At 43.5% G+C, this 27,587-nt stretch overlaps 1 protein-coding gene across 1 annotated transcript in view; it reads right to left on the bottom strand.

Annotated features, from left to right (window-relative positions):
- Positions 1-27,587, bottom strand: part of SORCS3 (sortilin related VPS10 domain containing receptor 3) — a 576,395-nt gene that overhangs the window by 92,850 nt on the left and 455,958 nt on the right. The window contains exons 8-9 of the mRNA XM_060033570.1: positions 17,843-17,932; positions 8,664-8,843 (exon numbers count right to left, since the gene is read on the bottom strand). Coding sequence (XP_059889553.1) covers positions 8,664-8,843; positions 17,843-17,932 — 270 coding nt within the window. The remainder of the gene's footprint in view (positions 1-8,663; positions 8,844-17,842; positions 17,933-27,587) is intronic.

The raw sequence follows: 27,587 nt of genomic DNA on the forward strand, positions 1-27,587 counted from the left end.
GATAATGGAGAGCCCACGAGAGTTCCGATGTATTGGGATTTGCACGCCCTTGATGTTCTGAAGGAAGAAGAGTATCGCCACAAAACAAGTAGCCAGAGAATGAGGACATTTATGATCCAGAAGCGTTCGAGAGTAAGTACAGATCTGACTCACTTTTATTTCTTCTATGCCTACATCTGGGCAATCAGAAGAGATATTTAGAATGACAGCAATCTATGTCAAGGAAACATTCCTTTGACTTCTGGTTCAAGTGCCAGGATTTTCCAAAGGAAACGTAATTCAAATTGTTTAAATATATATAAATAAGAGGTAGAATGGCAGGTTTTCTGGATTACACTCAGATATCTCAAAATTTTAACTGTACTTATCCCCATTATTTGAGGGTCATCATGAATTGAGGTTTACTGCAGTTCTGAGAGGATGCCAGTGGGAACAAAAGGAAGGAATTTCACAGAAGTGAGTTCTTTTAATGACATAATTTACCTGATGAAATGAGAAGTGCTTTTCTTTTTTTTTAAGTAACCTGACTGGCCTTGAAAGAGAATAGAGAATGCCAACCCAAATACAAAACAACAAAGAACTACAAAAATGGACAGAGGATGTCAGGAGGAGAACAGTGTTATCTGGGAAGGACACCACCAGGGGAATTTGACAAAAGGCCAGTGATGGAACTGATTAGCTTCCTAATGTGAACAGAGGGTGGGTAAGGACAGAAGCCAAGGTGGGGAGAGGGGCAGCGTTGTCAGAGTTATGCCCTTCCCTGGAGGTACCCTCCCTGCTGCTTAAAGTCAGTGCCATTTCATGAAGGCCGGCACCTTACACACTCAGTCAAGGGCTGTGAGGCCCTCAGATCACCTCGGTCTTTAAAACCAACTGCAAAGTTGTTTCTCTCCAACCAATTACCAATAATTCCTCACAGAAAATGGAATCTGTGTTTCCTTAGAACCTTCTGCCTGATGGGGGCCCTTTGCTATTCTCTTTAGACACAGAGCTGGTGTCTTTTCTGATGGAGCACCAGATAATGATTCCATAGAACTCTTCCCCCTAAGCCAGCCCCCTGCCCCCAACATGTACCCAGGGCCTTGATATCGAATTTCTAGAACATATACAGGTCAGAATCAGACTTCTGTCTGTCACCATCATCCCCTGCCTCCTAGCTCAATACATTCTAGCGTGAATTACTAGCCACTTAGCTGCTTCTCGTGTTCTCTGGATGAGCGTGTTTGGAAAATATAATATGCCAATATTATATGACCATATTCCCACTAAGAACTCCACCACTCAGACGGCTATTTTCTGTGTGCCTCACATAGTCTGAGAGCAAAATCAGGAGAATGGAGACTGAAAATATATAGAAGGAGAGATTCTGAAGGAACCCATCTGCACCTCTGAAGGTGTTTCTCCTGCAGTTGCACCTAATGCCAGAGCAATCTCAGTCCTGTCTGCCTGTCTGGGGGAAAGAAAAAGATAAAACACTTCCCACTTGTATGTGGATTGTTCAAAGCCCTTACATTATTGCTGAATTGCTTCTTGGCTTCATCTCTTGTGTAAATGGACTATAAGCTTGGAGGGCACTTTGTTTTCTGTATCTTAGGCCAATAGCTTTCAAACTTTTCGATTGCAATCCAAGTATGAAATACATTTCTGTTGGCGCCCAGTAGACTCATACCCATATATGCATGTATGTGTACACACACAGCTACACACATATCTGACACAGAAGTTCCATGAAACACTACTTACCTTCACTACATGCAACGTAAAGGAACCGGGGAATGAAACACACATTCTAACTCTTCTCCATCCAAGGAGGTATTTGGAATCTGATCAACTTAAAAACATGCTTCTTCCCACTGTGGTTTGAAATCAGCAGCACAGCTGCTGCTCTTAGCCCCAAGAGTTCAAGGAGAAAGGTACCAGCTTGTAAGGTGGTCCCCAGAGAAGAGGGTAGTACAAGGTCCCAGGCCTGCATGGCCCACTTTCCCTCTGGGAATCAATTTGAGGTGCAAAGGGACACTGACAGCAGCCCCTTGGCAGAGCACTGAGTCCAGGTGGCATAATCATCTGTCGCTCACCCCCATGCCCTCAGGACAAGGAAGCCAGGGCTCTGCTGAGAAAAGCAATTACCATGGTTTGCCTTGGGCTGTCCCTAGAGTTGGACCTGTTGTGAGGGGCCGATGAAGGTCAGTTGGGGAAAATGTCCCCACGGGGTCTATAAGTAGCCGTCCATCTGTCCAAAGAAGGGTAATGTAAGGTCATGATAAAGCAGTGGGTGGAGGGCAGGCACTAGAGACACGGAAAGCAATAAAACATCAATAAGATGAGCAAAGAGGCCAGAACACTAAGGATGGCTCAGAGTTTCATTGTATGCATCCAAGTATAGTGAGCTCATGATAATTAGTCATTAGGAAATTTAAACGAAACTAATGAGGTGCCAATAGGACCCTAAAAGAATGTCTAAACACACGTGTGTGCACACACACACTCACACACACACACACAACTGATAATACCAACTGTTGTTAAAGACGTGAAGCAACTAGAACTCGCATACATCTCTGGTGGGGATACAAAATGATGCTGCCACTTAAGAAATGGTTTGCTGGCTTTTTATAAACATACGCTGAGATTCAATCTAGCAATTCACTCCTATGTATTTACCCACGAGAAAGAAACACTTACGTTCACATAAATGTTTATAGAAATTTTATTCATGATCACACAGAACTGGAAACACCTTGAATGACCTTCAACTGGTGAATGAATAAACAAACGAGGATACACCCAGGCAATGCAGTATTACTCAAAGGAACATCTCTTGATATTCAACAACATGTGTGAATCTCAATGTACTATGTGAAAGAAGCTAGACTCAAAAGACTCCCTTTTTTGCATTCATATGAAAATGTAGAAAAAAATAAAACTGGAGGGACAGAGCGAAATCAGATTGGTTTGCCAGTGACTTTTGGTGGGAGGAAGATGACTACAAAAAGGCCATAGGGGCTTCCCTGGTGGCGCAGTGGTTGAGAGTCCGCCTGCCGATGCAGGGGACATGGGCTCGTGCCCCGGTCTGGGAAGATCCCACATGCCGCGGAGCGGCTGGGCCCGTGAGCCATGGCCGCTGAGCCTGCGCGTCCGGAGCCTGTGCTCCACAAGGGGAGAGGCCACAATAGTGAGAGGCCCGCGTACCACAAAAAAAAAAAAAAAAGGCCATAAGAGGGAATGTCGTGAGACAATACCTTATATGTTCAATGTTCTATATCTCGATTATGGTGGTAGATGCACATACCTCTGTCAAAACTCATAGAACCAAAAAGGGTAAATTTTACCGTACATAAATTACACCTCAATAAAAAAAATGAATGTGAAAAAAATGTATAATAGGAAGAGCCTGGGCTTTTTGGTCAAATTGACATGGGTTGGTTCAAACACAGCATCACCCTTTACTAGCTGTGTGATCTGAGCCGAGTTACCAAACTCTCTGCACCTCTGTACTCTCATAGGCACAATAGGGAATGGTATCTCCCACAAGGAGTTACTGTAATAGATAAATAAGAAAGAGTATATATATCATTAAGGGTTGTGCTGTCCAATACCATAGCCACTAGCCACATAGGGCTACTGAGAACTTGAAATGGGGTCAGTGGGACTAAGAAACTGACTTTTAATTTTATTTAGTTTTAACCAATTTAAACTGAAATTTTAAAAAAACTGATACCTGATCCAGTTATTGGCCAACTTTTAAGTATGCTTGGAATAACTTGGATATGTCAATCTACCTTTTCTACTGTAAATTTTATGAAATATAAATGCTGATCAAGTATTTCTGGTGAAAATTTAGCATATGAATTGAGATGCTTGAGAAGTGTAAAATATACCCAGGATACTGTAGACTCAGTATGACAAAAATTATAAAATATCTCATTAGTAATTTTTCATACTGAGCATATACTTAAATGACAGTATTTTGGATATTTTGGTTAAATAAAGTATAATATTACAATTAATTTCACCTGTTTCTTTTTACTTTTTTCTCTTGATTTTAAAATGCGCATGTAGCTTGTTATATATTTACTCGACAATGTCAGTTTAAGGCATTACCTGGTATGCTGTTGTTAGTATCATACAGAGTTACAAGTTGGATGCTTAATCCAGGAAAATATTGAAGAAAACGCAGCAGCTCAGAGAATGTTTCTACAATATGACTGAAAGTGTTGCAAAGAACATTTGTTACCTGATTTACCAGTGGAGAACACCTAGGAAGAAATGCAGTTTATAGTTAGAGATGTGAAAAAACCACAACAGAGCTCTGTATGAAAAGAGTGTCATAAGAATAATGGTGAACACACATAATGAACTGTATTCATTGTCAACACCAGCCTTGTTTTGATGGAATGGCTCTGTTACCTTAAAGAAGAGATCATTATTTGGCCTTCAAGAATTATTTTCTCCCCTGATTATGTAATTACAGCCATGACAAGACTGCACTCTGATGAAGGGATTGGACAGAGCACAAGAGACTCCCTCTTCAGCAGGAAACTGCTCCAACAGACCAGGAAATGAACAATGCCTTGCCTTAGATTTTAGGGAGTTGGGTGGGGTTGATCCCCTTGGTCTGCAAGGTCTCTCAGTGCCAAGACCTACAAGGTGTACTTCTCAAATAAATTCTCACTTTCTTTGTCCCCTTTCCAATGTCAAGAAGAGGCTTGAGAGGTCCACGTGGAAGACAGAATGACACAGTAGTAGCTTTAATCAGCTGTGGTCAGCTCAAGCCACCTCACATCTGTGTTAACTAAAGGCATCTCAGACATTTCAGACAAGGGCAAACAGAGGTAACACCCTGTCACATTGTAATATAAAGCTTTACATTAACTTGGCATAGGCACTACCTCGCGCATACAATTATCATTTGCTAGATGTAAGGGAAAACAGAGAGAAATACCAGCCCAGAGAATAAACGCCCGACTCTTCAGTCAAGCTCTTTACTAGCATCTTCATAGCCTTTACCCCCACTATTCTCCAGGGTCATTCGACATTCTAGGAAAATGGACCTCTACTCATCAGACTCTGGTTCTCTTCTTATGCTGGACTTTACTAGGCATGCCTTTCTCCCATGCTCTAGCAGGTCATCATTTAAACCTACTCATCGGCAAGTCTCCCCAAATTCATCAAGTTAGAATTAATCTTCCTCTTAGTGAACATGCAGGAATCGCACCCCTAATACAAGTCAGACTGTGATCACTACCCTACTAGAGTCACTTACGTCTTTCCAGGAGATTTTGCATCTCACGTACCAGCCTCATCAGGCAAAATACATTTCATGAAAGTGTGTTACTTTAGCTGAATGGAACACGAAAGCTCACTGTTTCTTCCGGCTGTATTACTCAAGGGCATTCAGAGTCCACAAAAATTATAGTCTCTTTGCTAACTGGCCATATGGTACACAATCTCAGTTTCTGTGAGAATCTCCAGTGAAGAAGGTTAAAGTCTAATGACCCCTAGAGACCAATTAGATTGGGCTTAATCTCCAAATCACAGAATGTACACCCAGGTGCAAAGCAGCATCACCCTCTAAAAACCTTCAATATGGTCATGGTCTAGATAGTGTCAGGATATAATTTATTCCCTTGGTATTAAATGCCTTCTAGAATCTGAACCCCAACTACTTATGCAGCACTCGTTCTTGTCCCTGACAACCATCTATTCTACGCAATTAGACTGGCTAGCTCACGGACTTACAGATCTACACTGCCTGTCCGACTCTGGGCTTATGCCATTCTTGACATTTGGAATGCCTTCCACTTCTTCACCTCTTCCTCCCCAGGGCAAAAGTACTGATAACCGGATTGGTAACATTGAGAAAAAGAACTGGTCTTTTACAGCACATCCCGAACTCAACTATTTTGGGGATCTGCCTGCAAAGATCACATCCTCTGCACCACAATGCTGTGGTGTTACAGAGACAGGCTTCCATGGGAGAGCTTTTTATTTTTTTTTTAAACATCTTTATTGGAGTATAATTGCTTTACAATGGTGTGTTAGTTTCTGTTTTTATAACGAAGTGGGTCAGCTGTACATATACATATATCCCCATATCCCCTCCCTCATGCATCTCCCTCTCACCCTCCCTATCCCACCCCGCTAGGTGGTCACAAAGCACCGAGCTGATCTCCCTGTGCTATGCAGCCGCTTCCCACTAGCTATCGATTTTACATTTGGTAGTGTATATATGTCCATGCCACTCTCTTATTTTGTCCCAGCTTACCCTTCCCTCTCCCCATGTCCCATGGGAGAGCTTTTGATTCACTACTTCTGCCTGTGACTGGATGGATGAGTTCAATTCTGGGGAGCAGTATTAGCAAGACCATTTCCTCCTACATGCTTTTCAAAGCAATAAAGCTGACATTTGATCTCCTTTTGTCTCACCCTTTGTTTCTGTCTCAAATGGTTTCATTCTTCGGCAGGTAAAAGAGGAACTTTGTTTACTGACCCCTTCAAAGCCCAACAAACTAGACTGCAAGCTCCCTGAGGGTAAGAACCCTTGTCTTTCCTGCTTTCCTCATAGTCTGGAACACAATGCAGGGGCAGGATCAACCTTGATAAAAATGAATGGAGAACAAGGTCAACAGAATTGGTTTTAGGGAAGTTGCCTTGCCTAGTGTATCTTGCTTCTCTGTAGGTGCGATGACACCATGTATTTTTTTCCCCAAAAAAGACTGACTTCAGAAAGACAAAAAAAAATTATATGTATCTTGGCACATTCTTCATTTTGATTCATGTGTCACTTCAGATCAGAATGTCTCACTGTTCTAAATGACCAAGGAGTTTCAGGCACCCTGTTTTAGGAAAGGAACTGCACAGTGGCAAACTCACCCACCATATCAATAGAGTCAGAGAAACAGGAATTTCTCAGCTGAAAGGTCATCTGCAGCAATGTCCACCTCTCCTACTGGGCTCTGACCACAGGAGCATGAATAATCCTCTTACCTCTACAGGCTTACTTGTGCAAACAGGAATGGCCTCACTCCTGGGAACATTCATACAAACCTTCCCACAGCTGTGATCTACTGCCCAATAACAAAGGTATATTTCTGCCTCCTGGTGTGATTAGAGGCATGAAAATGTAAGCTTCCCAAAGCCATTTACACTCCTAGTCATCTCTACTAGTCTTTACAACTTTAGGAAGAAATCTAGGTCATTTCCGAAGCTGGGACCTTGTTGCTAAGGGAATTATTTCAGCACTTGTCTACGTCCTAGAAAATCAGGGTATTTCCACCCTGACATTCACTTCTCTCCTTCTTTTTAATGTACCTGCATTCACTCCATGACTTCTACCTAATAAAATAACTGGAATCTTATATGTTTCCACCACTCTTAGTAACTGAGCAGCCAACTTAGATACCAGAGTAGGGATGCGGGCACTCTGACATGCACTGCTCAGAAGAGACCACTGTCAAGCAGAAGGCCATGTGTTGATCTCTCTGCTCTGACAGGCACTCCCGCCCCTCGAAGAGGAAAACTCATGATGGAGTAGCTCAGCCATACCATCTGAGGCTACCGCCCACAACAGGCTGTCCTGCTGTGAATGAATGACCTCCACCAGCGCAGCCTGTGGGGTCTGACCACAAGTCACTAGTAAATGTTGGATAATGAGACACGCCTCCTTTGCTCAAATCAATCCATCTAGTTGAAGTGGTCACTCAAGTTCTTTCACTGCGAAAGCTCACACACTAGAGGTATAAACAAGCAGTGTATCATTAGGGTCACTGAAACAATTAGTTTCTTTTTTTTTTAAATCTAGTCCCTAAATGGAATCACTTGGTTTCCTAGATAAATTATTCTTTAACTGGTGGTCACACTAAAAAAATTCAATATAAGTGGAAACTCAATAAAGGTGATCATATTAAAAAAAAGATGTGGGCTTCCCTGGTGGCGCAGTGGTTGAGAGTCCGCCTGCCGATGCAGGGGATGCGGGTTCGTGCCCCGGTCTGGGAAGATCCCACATGCCGCGGAGCGGCTGGTCCCGTGAGCCATGGCCGCTGAGCCTGCGCGTCCGGAACCTGTGCTCCGCAACGGGAGAGGCCACGACAGTGAGAGGCCCGCGTACGGCCAAAAAAAAAAAAAAAAAGATGTAAATCACAGCCAGTTCTTCTCTATGCACAGGTGTTGGCATCTGGCAGCATTTCAGGGAAACCCTCACTCCTACCAGTGATATTTGCTTTCCTCTCCTATAAAGTTGTTCACAAAACATGATTTTCCAAATAATTTAAGGTATATAAATAGCACTAATCCCTCCACCCAGATCTCATAAAAAGAAGCACAGACTTGAAAAAAGTACTTAAGAGATCACTGAAGTCAAGTACCTTCATTTCTGGGCTGTAATTCTGCTCATACACGTAAGACATTGACTTTAGCTCCCATTTGTTGAAGGCTTATTAAGTCAACCACCACACTAGATGCTTTACAAACATTATCCCTCATTCTCACAACAATCTCATTAGATCAATATTTTATCCCCATTTTACAGGTGAGGGAATTGAGAAGGTAAGTCCCTTTCCCAAAGTTACAACTGCTAAGTGTACAGCTGAGATCTGAATTCAGGACTATCTGACTCCAATGCTTGTGTTCATACTGTCAAAATTCATGAAATCTTGGCTACATACCTCATACAATTCAATAATGATGTTTCCCATCAGACCTCTGCTGCTCTTGATGTTCTCCATGGCCAGGGTGAAGTAGATCCCACGTGTGTCTGAGATGTAGAGGTTGTACGTGTCATTCTGGTTCCATTCCTGGACAGCTGCGAACACTTGGTTCTCATTGGTACTAATGATGTGCATGTCCTATAAGAAGATGGAAGGCCTGTAAGGCAGCAGATCTTCATATCTCCTTGCCCATTGAGACCCAGAGTAATCACCATGACTTACGAAACGGTTGAGAAAAAGCTTGAGTTATAGGCAATGTTAAACAATTCTGTGTCAGGCCAAGGCTATAAATTATGAGCTTCATGATTTCTGTTACTTGCTAAGTGACAGGAAGATGGGTGTAAGGGGCTTTGGTGGGTATGATTTTCCATGGCTTCAAGGGATTTATCCACTTTCACTTATTTATTTAGATGTTAGGGGTAGGAGTTTATTAATTAATTAATTTATTTTTGCTGTGTTGGGTCTTCGTTTCTGTGCGAGGGCTTTCTCTAGTTGTGGCAAGTGGGGGCCACTCTTCATCGCGGTGCACAGGCCTCTCACTGTCGCGGCCTCTCTCGTTGCAGAGCACAGGCTCCAGACGCACAGGCTCAGTAGTTGTGGCTCACAGGCCTGGTTGCTCTGCGGCATGTGAGATCCTCCCAGACCAGGGCTCAAACCCGTGTCCCCTGCATTAACAGGCAGATTCTCAACCACCGCACCAACAGGGAAGCCCCCACTTTCATTTTTTATTTTTATAACTGAAAGTTGGTCTTTGCTAACGGAGACATACAACCTTGCAAGAGGAAACCCACACGTGCAAAAATGACAGGTCCTATCCCTTCATTAGATCTTCATTTATGATTTCAAACTTTTTAGGGTAACGGTTTTCATGCCTTTTTTTGGAATCTTCAGATGGGGATGGCAAGAAAGGCGGCACAGAGGCATAGCCGATGGGTGGGGCTCTGGGCTTCCAACTCTGCTGGAAACAGAGCAGCACTACTGAGATCTGTTATGTCCTGGAGTTCTGTGTAATATTTTAGGAGTAAAAGGTGAGGGGGGTTCTGCTGCTAATACAGTAATGTTTGAAAACCACAGATATACAGGTAAGGATACTCACTCTAGAATTTAGTGTTCTGGGTCATAATATAAGCTCTGCTACAAATCAGCTGTATGATATTGGATGTGTCAGTTTCCCTGAGCTTCCATTTTCTCACTGAAAGAGTGAAGAGGTTGGGCTACCAATAAAAATAGCTAACATCTGGGCACATTGTAAGTCATCTAAATGTATTATTTCAATTTAAAAAATCCAATAATTCTACAATGGAGGCAGTATGATTATTCCTGTTTTACAGAGGAGTCAACTAAGGCACGCAGAGGTTTACCAACTTGCTTCAGGTTACGTAACTCGTTAAGTAGCCGAACCATGTTTTGAACCTCTGTGATATGACTCTCACCTAATTGTTAGCTTCTAACTATTTGTATATACAGCCCCTAAATCAGAAGTTGCAAACCAATGACCCATGAAATGAATATGAATCACAATTGTTTGGTTTGACCATAACCTCTATCAAATACCTGAAAATGTAGTATTTTAGGTAGAGTCAGCACTCATTGGAGTCTTAGCCCTACATATCTATGATCTGCCCTTATATATTACTGTTAACTTCTTGGTCCCTGAAGTCACTTTAGTTTGTATTCCTGGACTGGGTCATTTCTAAAATTAAATCTAATAGTTCAGAATTCAAAATCGGTTTTAAAAGCCAGTTTGCATATGTGGCTAGGCACTGTACAAAGATTACCACAAACTCAAGTCATTACCTAAGGATCTTACACTGTCAGGAAGAAATGTTAGCCTGGATAGATATCGGACTGAATAAAAGCAATTTTAAACATGTATAACTATACAGGTGTATATGCCAAAGAATAATATCGTCCCAGGAAAGCAAAAAGAGAGGCACCCTTGTCACTGTGGCCAAAAGCACTGGTAATAGGGACACAGGCAAGTGGAGTGACAGTAAGTAAATAACTAGGGTGGATCTAGCCTTCACCTTATTTGACAACCCTTCCCAGAAATGGTTTCGCCAAAAAAGGAGGCAGCAATGTCTCTAATGTCAGAACCACGCAGAGCTCCTCCATGCCAATTGTACAAAGAAGCAAACTCATCTGGACAGCTGGGAGGGGGCAAAAGTGAGAAAGTGAGCTCTGGATCTTTCATTGGAGATTCTCTGTCAGATCTCAGCCTCTAGCCTTGGACTCCCTAGGTCACCTTGACTGAGACCTCATTTGCTCATTTGTGCTTTCACACCTTGTAGAATTACAGGTTCCTGCTGAGGTGCCTGAAAATGGAAATAAGGCTTACTCTTAAAAACCATGTGATGGGGCTTCCCTGGTGGCGCAGTGGTTGAGAGTCCGCCTGCTGATGCAGGGGACATGGGTTCGTGCCCCGGTACGGGAGGATCCCACATGCTGTGGAGCGGCTGGGCCCATGAGCCATGGCCGCTGAGCCTGCGCGTCCGGAGTCTGTGCTCCGCAACGGGAGAGGCCACAGCGGTGAGAGGCCCGCGTACCGCAAAAAAAAAAAAAAAAACATGTGAGGAAGTCATGCTGTGTGGGGTGGAATGAAAGCCCAAGAACCCAGTAGGAGGGGAAATAGCAGCTGCAGGAAATATGGATTTAATTCACTTTACCTGTTAAAAATGCAACAGAAATGCCTGGCTTTCCCCAGATGTTTTGGTCATAAAAATGAATGAGCTAAGTTATTTTAGACTAAACTAATGTAAAAGAAGTGAGGGGGGAAAAAACAACTTCAAACACTGGGGCATGGTCAGCATCAGAGGCAGCCAGATTTGCTGTGAGTGCATCTTAGTTTAGACCTGCACTGGGACTATGTTACCTGGTGAGCAGGTATTCCAGGCTCCAGGATGAGAGACTACTCTCTAGTATATAGAATTACGGGATGTCCACTTGAGAAATCCTTAATTTATCAAAGTCACTTAGCTAATAAATTATATTACTAAGATTTGAACCTAAGACTATCTGAATAAAGAGGTTAAACTCCTTACCAGTGGGGGTATACTCGGTGTGTATCAAAATGACCTGGCGATCCTAACAGCATGCAGACTCATGGGTCCCAATGCCTGAGATTCTGATTCATTATGTCTGGTTGTGGAGTCTTAGATTCTGCCACCTGAGCAAGCCCTCCAGATGATTCTAGTGCATGCAATCTAGGGAATCACTTTTTGAAAAACTCTGAACTATGTGCCCTGTCTCCTAATAGGTCTTAGAGTTGAATAGGGGTCAACCAATAATGAGAATATTAAGTCTTCCAGAACAAAGAAAAGCATCATTAGTTAAAAATGGTCCTATAGGAATCTGAATGACAATAAAGCTTATTTCTTTCATCTTGCTACCCTAATTTAACTCCAAAGCATGTGTCACTTCCTTATTGAAACAATTATAAACAACACTGCCCCTACATCCTCCCAATAGAGTCACTAGGGAGAATCATGGTTGCTTTTTGAAAATCTAAACCTATGACTTCCTAGGTGAACAATAGTAAAAATACTTCCGTGTTATTGAAACATTTTCTTATAATTCGGGCCTAATGTAACTTCATTCATTACAGAAACACCTATGTTATTAAGCATTTGCGATGTGCCAAACACCATATATAAATACAGACAGGAACAAAACGTGGAACCTGACCTCAAGAATATGCCCATCTGGTGGTGGAGACATCACAGACTCAGGTGGCCTTTCGTGAACTTGACTAAGGACTACAATAGACGTACTGAAAACGGTGAACAAAGGCTTACAGGTGAGAGACAGGTGGAGTATTCAAGGGAATGTATGGAACTTGGAATAACCTGAAGGCAATATTCCTCTGAGGGAGGTGAGGATAGACAGTGGCCACATCATAAGGGGTTCTGTACGGCACACCGAAGTTCTACCCTGAAGGAAGTACAAAGCTGACACAAGATTTGAAGCAGGAGAAAGGGAGGATTAGAGTTGGTTCATTAACACATAGACTTTGTTGAAGATGATCAAGTTCATTACATGATAATATTCAATGTGGAAGCATTGTGAAGAGTGGATTTCAATGGGGCAATGCTAGAAGGAAGGGAGAAGGCTTAAAAGGTCATCGCAACCAGCTAGGCAGTAATACACAAGGGCCTGAACTGAAGAAGTAGATTCTCTATGAGAACTCTACGAAATGAACTTGTGAGATATTAAGGAGGCAGAATCTACAGAAGGGAGAAGGACACATCTTGAATATCTCAGATACCTGAATAACAAAATTTTCTGCTTTTTATTTAGAGTATTCATTACAATCAAAATTAACGATCACTTCTATAATTATTTGTGTGATATCTGCCTCTCTCATTAGACTATAATGAGTTCTCAGATGGCAGACACTATGTCTCTCTTATTTGTAGTGCTTACCAGAGTATCTAGCACATGGTAGACATCCAACAATAGTTTACTGTTGTTTTTTTAGTGCTTACCAGAGTATCTAGCACATGGTAGACATCCAACAATAGTTTACTGAGTAAATAAATGAAGTGCTTACCAGAGTATCTAGCACATGGTAGACATCCAACCAGAGTTTACTGAGTAAATAAATGAAGTAAGTAAATAAATGGAGTAAGTAAATAAAAGGAGGAGATATAAGGGCCAAAAGGTAGAGACTCTGAGCTCAGTTGTTAATCGGGTTCTTTAAGGGAACGTACCTCAAATAGGCAGTTAACGATATAGTTCAGAGTTTAATGGAGAGATATCTGCTGGGGCTGTGGATATAGGAGTCATCAGTGTGAAGAGAAGGGATGAGGTCGCTCAGGAACCATGAAGAATGCAACGGGAATTTAGGAACATCCCCACTTCAGGGATGGCAAGGGAAGGGGATCCAGAAAAGGAAACCAGGAGTAAAACACTGCCAAAGCGAAGAGTATCACGGGTGGATTTTTTTTCCCCAACAGTGTCAGATACTCCAGAGAGTTTAAAAAAAAAAAAAACCCAAAGATAAACACGTAGAGACGTCTAATTGGATTTGGCATGCAGGTAGCCACTGGTTACAACGGCTAGCAGATTTTTGTTGTTGTTGTTGTTGTTGTACGTGGGCCTCTCACTGTTGTGGCCTCTCCCGTTGCGGAGCACAGATTCCGGATGCGCAGGCTCAGCAGCCATGACTCACGGGCCCAGCCGCTCCGCGGCATGTGGGATCTTCCCAGACCGGGGCACGAACCCGCGTCCCCTGCATCGGCAGGCGGACTCTCAACCACTGCGCCACCAGGGAAGCCCCCAGCTAGCAGATTTTTAACGGGACAGTGGAGAGATGGATGTGGGAGAGCTGAGGGCAACTAGCAGTAGGTTCAAGAGTGAATAGAAAATCAGAAAACAGGTTAAAACTACAGATAGCTCTTTAAGAAGAGAGGCCATGACACAGCAAGGAAGGATAAATCAGTATTCGGGGAAATGTAAAAATTAAGGACAATTTTCCTAAGGAAATTAAGGAAAGGTTAACATTACTGTCATTATCATTATAATAAATTATCTAAAACATATTTCCCCCTGTTCTCTTTCATTATTCAAAGTGGGATTAACTGTATTCTACTGTCAAAAACAAACCCAGACTCAGGTAAGGAGAGAGTTGATTGGAAAAGACTATTGGAATAGGGGGAACACTCTGATCAAAGTATTTGCAAGCACCTCAGAGTGAAGGCAGAAAAGAATTACTCGTATTGGGAGAAGTAAAGCAAGCTAGAATGAACTGCGGGGAGTGGGGGAAGGAGTAGTTAAACAGGAAATTGTTTTCCTTAGGGTCAAGCGATTCTCTTAAGGAGAAAAGCCAGACTTAAGTCTGGTCCAGTCAAATTAGCAGGCACTTTGTCCAGATTGGTCAGTGGGGAAAAACAGTTCAGTGAATCATTTATGAGACAAAGAACAGGAATCTGGTCTTGCCAGAGGTAAATACGGGGCACATTTAAGAGAAGGCGAGTTCTTTGCAGTAAGCCATATCCAGGAACACAAAGGCGTGGGGGGATTTCTTAAATGTTGCTGTTTCCAGGAGCTTGGGGCTCAAGTCAAGCTCAGCGTTGTTACCGCCAAACTGAGCTCCGTACAGAAACAAACCAACACGAAACAATTTTTTCTCTTGCAGAAATGACAGAGTAGCAAGTTAAGAACAAGTCCAGAATCTAAGAGGCAAGAGGAGGTCTTGGAGACTCAGAGGGGTCCAGTGAGGCAGAGCAAGAGCGGCCTGGGACACGACCCCACCCCACGAGGAACTCGCCCAACAGGCTAAGAGCGTCAGTAGTATTTCCCCTGGAACACAATCACTGCTTAGACTTGCCCAGCACTTTACACTTTACCAACAATGAGCCATTTGCTGCATCCTTACCACTTTGCCAGATGGAATGGTATTATGATGCCCATTCTACAGATGAGAAGACCTGGGCTCACAGATGAGCAGCAGGCAGAGCTGGAATGAAAGCCCTGGGTTTCTGCTCTTGAGCTCCGTCTCCTTTTCCCCGAGGCTGCCATGGCTTCTGTCATCTCTCTCCAAGCCCTCCGCAGGTGCGTGCTCTACACGGCCATCGGCCTGAGACTCAGCGCCAACCCAGTGCCCAGGGGCTGGGTTATTGAGGACTCAGCACAAGGCTGCTGCTCTTAATAATGTCACTCTTTATTAATGGCCTTCATCTCCTTCCCTGCAAAACACTCTGAAGCCATGGAGTGCCCCAGGAGAGTGTATTCTGCACAGTCAGCTGGGAGTAGAGGTGGGAGGGCCATGATGATGGGCAGATCTGCCATGTTTCTGTTTCTAAGCAAGATGCCCAGCAGCAACTGCAGCACAACGTGGAACAGCAACAACTTGCTTAAAAGCCATTTCCGGGGCTTCCCTGGTGGCACAGTGGTTGAGAGTCCGCCTGCCGATGCAGGGGACACGGGTTCGTGCCCCGGTCTGGGAAGAACCCACATGCCGTGGAGCGGCTGGGCCCATGAGCCATGGCCTCTGAGCCTGTGCGTCCGGAGCCTGTGCTCCGCAACGGGAGAGGCCACAACAGTGAGAGGCCCGCGTACCGCAAAAAAAAAAAAAAAAAAAAAAGCCATTTCCGTTTCTAAACGATGGAAATCACCCATCTCCCTCCACCCACTCCGTTCCTCACGGCCCAGGCTATGAAAACCCGGCCAAGGCCGACGAATAAAGGGGATCGATAACCATCCAGCTATCTTCACGCCAGCCCTCATGTTAATGAGAAGCTGCTCCGGATAAAGTTCGTCGAAGGGGCTGCACGGATGGTAGTCTACCACAGTTAACTGCCATGGGGATGCTAATCAGTGATGGAGGGCTCTAGGGTTGTGACTGACGCCAGGCTTCATGTATCCCCACCTGCAGCCACACTGCCCAGGGGAGCAAACTGTTTGCTTTTCTGAGAAGTTTAAAAATACATAAAACAGGCATACAGACAAGAGGCAAAATAAGCCCTACATGGAGAAATGTGGTTTGGAAAGTTCCTGAAACTCTTTTCCTGGGCCAATACATGGAAATCACCAGGTTGCCGCTAAGGGTCATTCTCCTTTAGAAAGAACATGGTCACGAACTTCCTCATCTTCCGCAAGCAGGGATACCTCTTTCCTGCTTGGGTTTAGAATATCTGATGGGTACACCCTGCAAGCGGAGTCCTATACAATGGGCCTAGAAAGCCAATCACAGGGACATTAGAGAAAATGAGAAATTAATGCCCATGGCCCCTGAGGCTACTTCCCATGGTCCCTGTGAATTTCACCAGCCTCTCCACCTCTCTCTGTGCAACCCAGTCTCTCAATATAGTTTTCCAGTTTGTTAAATGAACCATACTCTCTCTCAAAATCGGGCCAGTATATATGTATTTTCTACCAGCTTCCCGAACACTTGCTTGCAGGGTTAACTCCTTATCTGTCTTGAATCATCTTAAGCATCACTTTCTTTAGGAAACTCGTCTTCTCTACCCATATTTGGTGAGCTCCAACTATCATGTCACAATGGCCCTTGAGCTTCTGTACCTATAATACTCCCTACACCCACAGTTGCTTGTTCAGTGTCTCTTCTCTACGAGAATACAAGCTCCATTACGGCAGGGAACGTGTGTATCTTATTTACCACTCTAACCACAGAGCTTAGTTCAGTGCCTGGCACAGAGTAAAAACTTAAATGGAAGAAAGAATAGATCGATGGGTGAATAAATGAAGGAACAAATGAATGAATGGGCATGTGCATGCTTATATGAATAGGTGAAAGTATAAAAGCAACCAGGGGTAGGTGGTTATCCACCTTCTTATCCCATAATCCCTACTACCTCTGTACTCATTTCGCCTTTCAGGATACGTTTCCTAGCACCAACTTAGAGATCCAAGTCTTTGTACCATTACATTTGATACACGTCCAACCTGAGACTTTGCTTCTTTGCAGCCTTAATAGGTGATGCAACTAAAGCCCTCCCACATTCATCCCGAGGTTCTAAGATCTGTCTCCTCCCAGAAGCCATTGTTCACAGGGGATGAGGTCCACAGAGTAAGTTTTATGATTTTCCAATACAGGAGTTAAAATGCCACGATTTGGTATTAATTTTATAGTATACTATTCCTTTTTAATTACTCATAGTGGCAGAAGGGAGTGGAAACACAGGCAGTGCGTTTATATTTAGCATTGAAGGGTAGAGAAAAGCAAGAAAGCCATGAGACTAACCTGTCCACATCTATCTATCTATCTATCTATCTATCATCTACCTACCTACCTACCTACCTACCTACCTATGGTTTCTGCCTGGACCATTCTAAGCCTGGCCCTCTACTTGTCAATAAGGCCCTTGTGAAAGGGAGGGGCCCTCAGAAGAGATTGCAAAGCTAGTGTTCCTTTCACTACCAGTCCTGGGAAATGACCCGAGATTATATCGGATGTTTGAATCATAGGAAATCAAAGCTCTTGCCTGTTTACCCTGCTGAGAGGGGAACACAGAACCCAGATTCAGCGACATTAGCAGAGGCTAAACCCCACAGTGGTTAAGTGCGGCTGAATGCCAGCTGTCTCCCAGGCAGGGGTCAAACCTTCTGCAGCCCAACAAGGCAGCCTCTCCCCACCCCTTTATCTGGCAGGACCCAGGGGAGCAGGTGGTGCGTACCTTGGGCAGCGAGTACTTGGGCAGCTTTATCTGAGTGAAGGCTTCTCTTCGGTAAGACACGTAGTAGCTGGCTCTTCCACCAGTTGTTACCTGTATCGTGGGGAAAACACAAAAGGTCAGATGGAGCTACGGATCACGGCACAAGGTGGAAAGCAGTAGCCTCTCTATCAACAGCCACAGTAGGTTTGTAACAACCTTTTAGGGAATATACTCCCTGTTGGCTTTGGTCCTCCAACCCCACAGTGCCCTGAGTTGCTCCTATAGCACAGCACTTAGACAATAAGTGAGTAATTCCGACAGTCTTCCCCTGCGGCTGGCAATGTCTGTGAGAGCAGGGGCTCTGTACTCTGTCACGGTGTTCTGAATACATACACACTTAATAAATATTTTCAACTGAAAACAGAGAAGCTACTATGTCTGCTGTACCCATGATCTATATATTCTTTTTTTTCAACAGCTTTTCATCCACTGCAATGATGACATGATTGTCAAAGAAAATTTGTTTTGCATCTGAACAATTACTATTGCTCAAAGCCTTATTACTTTGAAATTAATTTCACTACCTCGCTGAGCACAATTATTTTCCTTCCTATTTACAAATCCACGCATTGAGCAGATATTTACTGATTCTTTCCATGTGTTAGTTCATTAAAGGCATCAAAAGTCAGAGAAAGAACTCTGGATTTGAAAGTCAGAAATCTTATGTCTGAGTCTCAGTCCTACTAGCTCATGGCAGGGGGAGTCAACATCTGAAACCTCACTTGGCAACAGATGGATTCTTAGAGGAACCTGGAAACCACTCCAAGAAAGGGTCCCCTGGCCTGGGCTTGCTGGAAAGTCTCGCCAACATGGCATAGCTCTGCAGGTGGCAGCTCTTGGCCCAATTATCCTAACTCAGGGGAAATTAATATTCACAGGAGAAGACAACATAGGCTGCTCAGAGAAAATAACAGGAGGACAGTAGCAACCAGGCTGCTGTGCTGAGGAAGCAATCACTGGAAGCCCAGGCTCCTGCTGAAGATAGGCCAGTCCCCTGACCCTGGTCCAACCCTAGTGCCCGCCCACAGCGGCTGCTGGGAGCAGGGGGCGTATAACTTCTCTACTGAAAGCCACCCATCGCTCCTCACTCTAAGAGATGGCATTTCCCGTGGCTCTCTCTTGACCTGCGCAGATTGCAAGCCCACAAAGCAGGCCCCACAAGCTGCCAGGTAGAACAGATGTTCGAGTCAGTGTGAAGGCAGAGCCTTGGAAAAACCTTGGTGCAAAGTCTTAGGCTTTGAACCAAGAGGAGAGACTGGTTTCCCCCGGATGGTCACTGCTATCCTTACATCTCTATTTTCTAATTAGAATCATTCTTATCTTGTATTCCAAGACTTTTTTTTTTAATAAGACATCTGTTCTGAAGCCATATTGCTCCGTGTTGGCTTACAGGTGGGGTGTTGACAGATTAAGACCAATGAGTTGCTGAGAAGTCTTTTGTTTTTCTTTTTTAAATACATCTCAACTACATAGAATCAGATTAAAATATAACCCTTGGTTCTAAGCACAGTCACCATGAGTCCTGGCATGATCCTATTTATTCGCTTCTTTAATTTGGTTTTATTTCTAATTATAAAACCAACACATATAAACGTAATGCAAACCCAAGAACTAGATCAGTAGTTTTTAAACTTCAGCATGCATCAGAATCGCCCAGAAAGCTCGTTAAAACTCAGACTGCTGGGCCCCCCCCACAGAGCCTCTGATTCAATCAGTCTGGGATGAGGTCCAAGAATTGTCTTTTCTAATAAGTTCTAGATGATGCTGATGCTGCTGGTCTGGGGACCACACTTGGAGCAGCACAGAACAAGAACTTCAGTGCCAACTGACATACACCTCTATGCCGCTGTGCTCCTCGCCTGTCCTGACCCCTGCCTCCCTCTGAGATGTAGCCACTTCCCCGAATTTTGTGTCTACAGTGATAATAAAGTCTTTTTAAAATTAAGGTGAAATTCATACAACATCAAATTAACCATTTTAAAGTGTACAATTCAGTGGCATTTAGAACCTTCTCCATGTTGTATGACCACCACCTCTGACATAGTTCTAAATCATTTGCATCATCCCCACCCAAGAAGACCTTTTACCCAGTGATAAAGTTTTTAAGCCCCCAAATATATCCTCTGGTCTCCCATCATGTGCTTGACAATCAGCTCTCCACAGCACATCCTGAAGTTCACCAACCTCACCCTTAGTGAATTAGACCAGGGTCAGAATCCCGTGACTAATGCTGGCCAGAGGTCAGCAATTAAAAGCAGCATTTCCCCCGAAGACCCAGTCACCTCCACAGGGAACAAGATGACAGCACCACCAGGCTTCTTATCAGCACCACAGAGCAAGGCAGGGCCCCCTGGGGTTTCTAACTTACCAAGGGCCAAAGGAGAACAGAGTGGTCCCCTTGATAGGGTCCCGCTGACCTGACTCTGGAACTCAGCCCAGCCATGCCTGTATGGCCCTGTGCAAGCACAGATTCATTCTCTCTCTCTCTCTCTCTCTCTCACACACACACACACACACACACACACACACACACACACACACACACACACAGAAGCTCACACACACAACCTGGGAGGGTTTCTGCTTAAATAAAGCATGAAGATGGAATTACACTTCAGAACTACCATGGGATAATCTAAAATATTAAAGGGCTGCACGAAGGCCAAGGAGCCCAGAGGTTCCCCAGTACCTCTGATGCCATAGCCTCCCCCAGCGACATCAAGCTGGCTCCTGCAGCTCCGCCTCTGTCCTGGCCGTCCACTCTCTGTACTGCAGAAACCTCAGTGTAAGGCCCCGGAGTTCATGGAAGGGTTGTGGATGCCACCGATTCATTATACCTTCTCCCTCCTCTCATCTCCTGAATTTTGTTATTTCCATTTCTATAGCACTTTCGACATTTACTCTTGTGGTGCACATATACCTATAATGGTCCCTCCATGTCCTATTATAAGGGTGTAACTTCTTGATTACTAAGTAATGCTGGTCTCACGGCAGGCAATCAGTGGATGCATGATGATAAAAAAAATGATAAAACCGTCATCAATCGGGTTCATCTACCACGCTCCAGAACCTCCCTTCCATAAATTATCTAGTTTAATCCCACTGACAACCCTGCAGAGTCTATAAGATATGGAATGACTTGCCCAAGATAAGACAAATATCAACCTAGTAAAGATTGGCTCTAAACCTGTTCTCCTCCTCCTGTGACTGAGACAAATCCTCTATTCCTCTTACTCATGTCAACAATTGTAACATTTCCTTAATTCCAACATCTTTAAGAAAATTTTTTTAAATCTCTGTAATTGACTTGTGTGTATATGTTTGTGTTTCCTCATATTCCCAGAGAATCAGCCATGACGTTGACACTGCATCTTAAAAATGATGTCTTCTTAGAAGAGAAGTGAGGTAATAAAAACAACAGGAATAGTAATCACCATGCAGTGAGAAAACATATTACGTGGAAGATGCTACAGTAAGCAGTTTATAAACCATACTTCATTTGCACTTATATATATACATATATATATTCCTGACATGTAGAGGAGATATATGTGTATATATATACATGCTCCCCAGGTCAGGACATTGAGGCTGAGAGAGGTCACTAATTTGCCCAACATCATACAACCTTTCATTGTCCCAGCCACTGTACAACTCCAGCCTATGCTTAAAAATTTAACTAGGAATGAGCACATCTCCAAAGCGGCAGGCATAGGGCAGGAAGTCAATACTTACTGACTGAACAATGAATTGTGGTTCATTCGCTTAAACAGAGAGCCTCTGAGTTCGATTTTCTCCATTGTTTAGTGGCTACACGGTGGCTGCGGAGAAGAACTCCATCCCTGCCCAGTCCCTGCTGGTCACAGGGACTTATCTCCAAATAGAAGTTCTAGCATATTCCCCCTTAGGAGCAGAGTCCTCCCAGTGCTGGAATGATACCAGCCTAGTGCCTTTGCTGCCTCTCCGCTATTATTTGTGTGGTTCTCTGGCAATCACACAAGGAAGGAATAAAGTTTAGCGCCTATTAATCTATTTTGATGAACTTTTCTCTTCCTTACAAGCAAATTTGCTGGCACTGTAAATCCCAGAGATTATTACTACTTTCCCTTTCAGTGACACCTTTTATTTTACATTTGATGGATGTCATCCAATTATTTGCTCTGGGACCATCAGTCATGCTAAACACAGCATTAGCTGGGCCTCTTCCTTACTAATGACTGGCTCGTTAAGCTGATTTTCTGGATTTCCATTTTACAGGTTTAATTGGGCTCCTGGCCAGTGAAAATGATTCCTTTGGACAAATACATTGGCCGTTAAACACATCTGTCTCCGCTGACTTGTTCCCACGCCTGCCGTAACCAAGTCTAAACTGACATCTCCTATATTTTTGTCACTTCTCCTTGCTTCTAGATGATGACTTGCCCTGCAGGAGAGAGAGAAATTTGCCCCCCAAAATGGAACCAGAGGGCCTTGAGTCATATTGAGCCTGCTTCTTCCATAGATAGAAGAGAACTTCTAGTGTCTCTAGAATTCATAAGTGGGCGCAGGTCATTTGAGAAGAGAAGCAGAAACTAATATTTTCGAATATCTATCATGTGATGAGTGCTTTAGATCCACAATACTATTCAATATCCACAATAATTATTACTGTTATTATTGTTAAAACTATTATTAGTACCCTACAAGGTAAAAGTATCAATAATATCATATTTTCTGAGCATTTATGAAACACCAAGCACTATTCTTCTGTACGTACCAGCTTTCTGCTTTATGGTCAGAGGAGAAATTGAGGCATAGGGAACTCATACAACATACTCAAAGACACACAGCAAGTAACTGGTGGAGCTGGAATCTGAACCCAAGTTTATCCGACTGCAAAGTTTATGCTGGTCCCTCAGACTATGTGAGGTTTCCAAACCTCTCTATGGAAGGGAATGGATCCCAGGTCATTCAGTTCTCAATTTCCTCGATAAGATGCCCACCAACAAGGCAGATCTTTCTCTGGTAGGGTTCATGTCAATTTCCCAGCCCTGAGAAATCAATGCTCTATTGTTACACAGGAGTGAATAGTGCTGCTGTTGAAACTGGTGAATAGGGGCTTCCCTGGTGGCGCAGTGGTTGAGAGTCCGCCTGCCGATACAGGGGACACAGGATCGTGCCCCGGTCCAGGAAGAACCCACATGCCGCGGAGCGGCTGGGCCCGTGAGCCATGGCCGCTGAGCCTGCACGTCCGGAGCCTGCGCTCAGCAATGGGAGAGGCCACAGCTAAATTCAGCTCACACGAGAGCTGCTGCCCTCACAGGAAGTGACATTTAGAAGCTTTTCCAGCTAGAAGACCTTGCTGGGTCCAGTACGATGTGAAGAATCTGTCCAAGCCAAGAGAAATGACCATCTTTATAGGCATACGTTAGTTATTTCTCACGCAGCCCTTGCACTGTTTCCTCCTCCTTAAAAAATGAGAGGGAACAGCGGAGTGTTATGATGCACAGTTAACTTTTCCAATTTCTTTGCTCATTAATTCTATTCAGATTATTTAAAATAAGTCTTGATGTTGTTAGGCCTTTCTCTTCCTCTCCACCTAATAATTCCTTTAAAGATCATATTTCTTCTTTAAGAACAAAGAAACAGGCTTCTGACTACCGGGCCATAGGAGTCAGTAAATAGCCATGGGTCTCATTAGGATGCAGCTTTAAGTGTCAGGATGGCTTCTACACGGCAGGTTCTGTCGTCTCTGTCATCTTGAGCTCATTTTCTGAAAGCGCTCTGCTACGACCCTACACTATGTGTCTGAATCAAACCCGTGTTCAGCATTTAGAACGAGACACCTATCAGCAAGCCGTCTCCTCTGCTAGACTGTTTCATGCTGAATTTAGTGTTTGTCAAACTGGTGTTTGCTCGTTTTATGTCCTAGAGGCTCTGAGATATTAATGCAATATGCAGTTTTATCTGCCTGTTTCTAGAAAGAGTGGATCTAATGCCTACCACAACACTCTGCTGAGGCTGAACCTCTTTGAAACAGATTTGCCCATAAAATTTTTTATCGGGCCCCTAACATAGCCCCAAAATAGCTTTACCAAGAATAGATTTGGGATAAGATAGTTGATGTGAAGCCAATACTGCTCTCTCCCTCTTTGTATGAGGGATGTGTGTGTGTGTGCGCACGCGCGCGCGTGTGCTTATAGGGCCGGTGTTGGAGGGAAGACATGCACTGAGGTTGCCAGCGCACTATTGGCCAAAAAATACTGACAAATCAACTTCCACTTTCACCAGTCCTGCCAAGAGACTTCTTGGGGCCTTCACTGCCTATGGGGAATGCTAGTAAGGTAGAGAAAAGGTGATGAGTTAGAAACGCATGGGACCAAGACCATGTCTAGATCTAGACCACACAAACAAGAAGAACCAGTAGGCCTGACTCTCTGAGGCTGTTTTTTCAAATATAATAAAGGAGCTGGGCTTGATAAGTTTCCAATTACTATTTTCAAAGAAGACTCTTCTGGTTTTTAAGCATTCTAGCACATTGGCTGGGATCCCAGACTTGTGTTTGAACCCTGCTTCTGCCATTTGCTGGTTTGGTGACCTTGAACAGGTAATTTAGCCTTCCCAATTTTTTTTTCTGGAAAATGGAGACATTAAGGCACGTTATCATGAGGAATGAATCTACCATGGCATGTAAAGAGTTTTAGCCCCATACCTGACACATCCTAAGTACTCAATGCATATTACCTGTCTCTGCTGAACTAGAGGCACAGATGCCTGTATCAGTCTAATATCTTAGAGGACTTAGGGTGACTGACCGTGGCAACAGTTTATATGTAAACTGGAGGCTGTTCAGAAAGTGTCAGTGTTGCCACATGGGCTACCTGGTCAGAATCGACCAGGGATAGAACACTGAAATTCTTCTTGTTGCCCTCAGCAAGGATGACTTTGTAGAGAAGACCACCTATGGAGACCACAAAGTCAACGTGTTTTGTGCCAGAGATCTGACCATTAAGCAGCTGCAAGTCTTATCTTCATGTTTTAGCTTTTACAATTTAAAACGAAGGGAAGAAGTTCTTGGGATGCCCACTTGACCCTGCAAAATGGAAGTTCAAAATGGAAGTTCAAAACTCTGCTAGTTTTGTTGGGGGATAAAAAGGCAAAGAAAATAAGTGCAACAATAAAAAAAGAACTGATATGGATTTGAACTGTCATCCTGGAGTATAAAATTTGGAAGCGTTCGAATACTCCCAGTTAATATAATAACAGATAAAAAGCTAAAACAGAGACAGTCTATGTTGAGTTCTAGATCAGGATGCCAGAGCTTCACAGAAAAAGGAAACACTACCCATGGAAACCTTAAAGACAAATGTTAAAACTTCCTATCAAAACACCTCCCCTGCTTCCTCTTTCACAAATGTCCCTGTTTCTTGTGCACTGTGAGTTTAATATGGTTTTGTAAAAGACGAACTGAGAAAGGGCTAGAAAAGATATTGCAAGGAGTCAAGCTTATATAGCCTTCCTACACTTATGTAAGTTTTTCTCTTTGAGATATCACATAGCCTTTTTCCTTTATACAGGTAGACATTATGAGGTCAATTAATTGGCTGAAATCTTCCCAAGCCAGGCTCTGTCTTTTCTATAACATCCCAGAATTTCAGAAAACAAAAACTAAAGAGTGGGAAGGAGAAGAAGGAAGAAAGGTAGAAGATCCCAGTATCTGTAACATCTGTGATTCTAGTTTCAGCTTGATCATGTACCAGACATGCAATTTTAGGCATGGTGACTAGTCTCTTGGAGTTCCAAGGTTATTTTTCTATGAAAACGGAACAAATAATAATTATCCTTCTTTTACAGAAAAGTAAATAAGATAATAAAATGCTTTCATGTTAACTATAAATTTCTTTACAAATACAATGAGTAGGGCGTTATGATCGACCTGTATATGTACCCAGGAACCCAAAGATTTTAGAAGTATTCTCACTGACAAATTGCTGTAGAATGAACGTTTGTGTCCCCCCCAAAATTCGTAGTTGAAACGTGATCCCCAATATGATGGTATTTGGAGGTGGGGATTTGGGGAGAGACTAGTGTTCTTATAAAAGAGACCCCAGAGAGCTCTCTCTTCTTCTAACATGTAAGGACATGGCAACAAGATAGCCGTCTATGAACCAGGAAGTGGACCCTTACCAGATACCAAATCTTCCTTAATCTTGGACTTGCCAGCCTCCAAACCTGTGAGAAATAAGCTTCTGCTTTTATAAACCACTCAGTCTATGGTTTTTATAGTCCAGAAATCGAGCTGGTGATCCACATATGCCCACTCTATTGATTGTTTGGGGCGTTGACATTTGCCAATGGGCCAGTAGCTATAGATAGTCTGTAGGGCTATAGCTATCTACAGACTGAAAGGTTAGAGGCAATACAGAATATGAGAAGAAAACAAGTAATGGATGGGCAGAGCTATAGATCAGATGTGTCTTCAGCCACATGGGATGAATGGTAGGTGCACGTAGCTGCTTTGAGAATGACTAATTTTATGGATATGTGCAAGATATTTTAAAGATCCTAAAAGGGAAAGGAAAACAAAGCCACTAATTTTCTAGAGAAGCAGGGATGCTTCTTTGGGACTTCCAGACAGACTTGGAGATACCTGGGCTGCTAGATATAACAGGAAAACTTTGCCAACATGGGATTTGCATGCCTCATTTTGGGACAGCAGTGCAAGGATTTAAACCATCTGTCAAGCTGTTTCTCAGAAAACACTGTCACCTCCCCAAGAGAGCCATGAATATTTGTAAAATGCCAACTGCTACTCTGCTACTTCTTGGGGCTTCCCCATTGTACTCTCTGTGTCATGCCTGTCCTGTCCTCCACCAGCAGAAGCGTCACTGTTGGAGAGTCAAACTCTGTGCTCACCACTTTTTATGCACTGTCTGCCCTCATGCACAATGACCTTGGAGGAGAGATACTATGCAGCCCCACTTTACTGATGAGTTAATTTACATGCATAAGGTCACTCAGCTCCAAAGTAGCAGAGCCTGGATTTGAACTTGGGTCTTTAAATTTTGACAATGTCCACTACACTCTGCAACCCTGAAAAAATCTAAAGTGTCTACTGCAGAGCCTTTCCAACGAATAGCTAGTTTAAGACCAGTTACCTGGAGGGATTCACCCTGACACAAATCCCAGCATTAAGGAATTTCACACCGGCTTACATCAAAAGCTACCTCCTTAAAGAGTCCTCCCCCATCCCAATTTCCCAGCTGGAATTCAGCTTTTCATCCTCTGATTCTCAGGGCTCTTTGCCTGTAGCTCTCTCGTTGCACTTATCAGCTGCTGTCCTGAATTACTGGAAGAGGGAACATCTTACGTCTCTTGTACTGTATTATCTTCGAGGGCAGACAATGTGTCCTGTTCCCAGTTAACCATCTCTTAGTATCCGGCACCCATGTCATAACTCATATTTGTATTCTACTTCATGCCATCAGTTCTCATTATTGGACTGAATCTCATTTGGTTGGAGCGCAAAGGAGGTCTAATGATATCCCCATGCTAGAATTCAGGGGCCGGAGGCCCAGACAGGCCACATTATGTCACCTTGCTACTAAAAGGTAAGGCTCAAAGCCAACCTCAGAACTTCTGACTTGAAGCCCAAGGCTCTTTTCAAATTGCCAGGCTGCTTCGGTCTGTGTTCACCAAGTCAAGATCAGAAAAACACAAAGTGGAG

This window comes from Delphinus delphis, chromosome 16 (assembly GCF_949987515.2).
Source record: "Delphinus delphis chromosome 16, mDelDel1.2, whole genome shotgun sequence".
Taxonomy (NCBI): domain Eukaryota; kingdom Metazoa; phylum Chordata; class Mammalia; order Artiodactyla; family Delphinidae; genus Delphinus; species Delphinus delphis.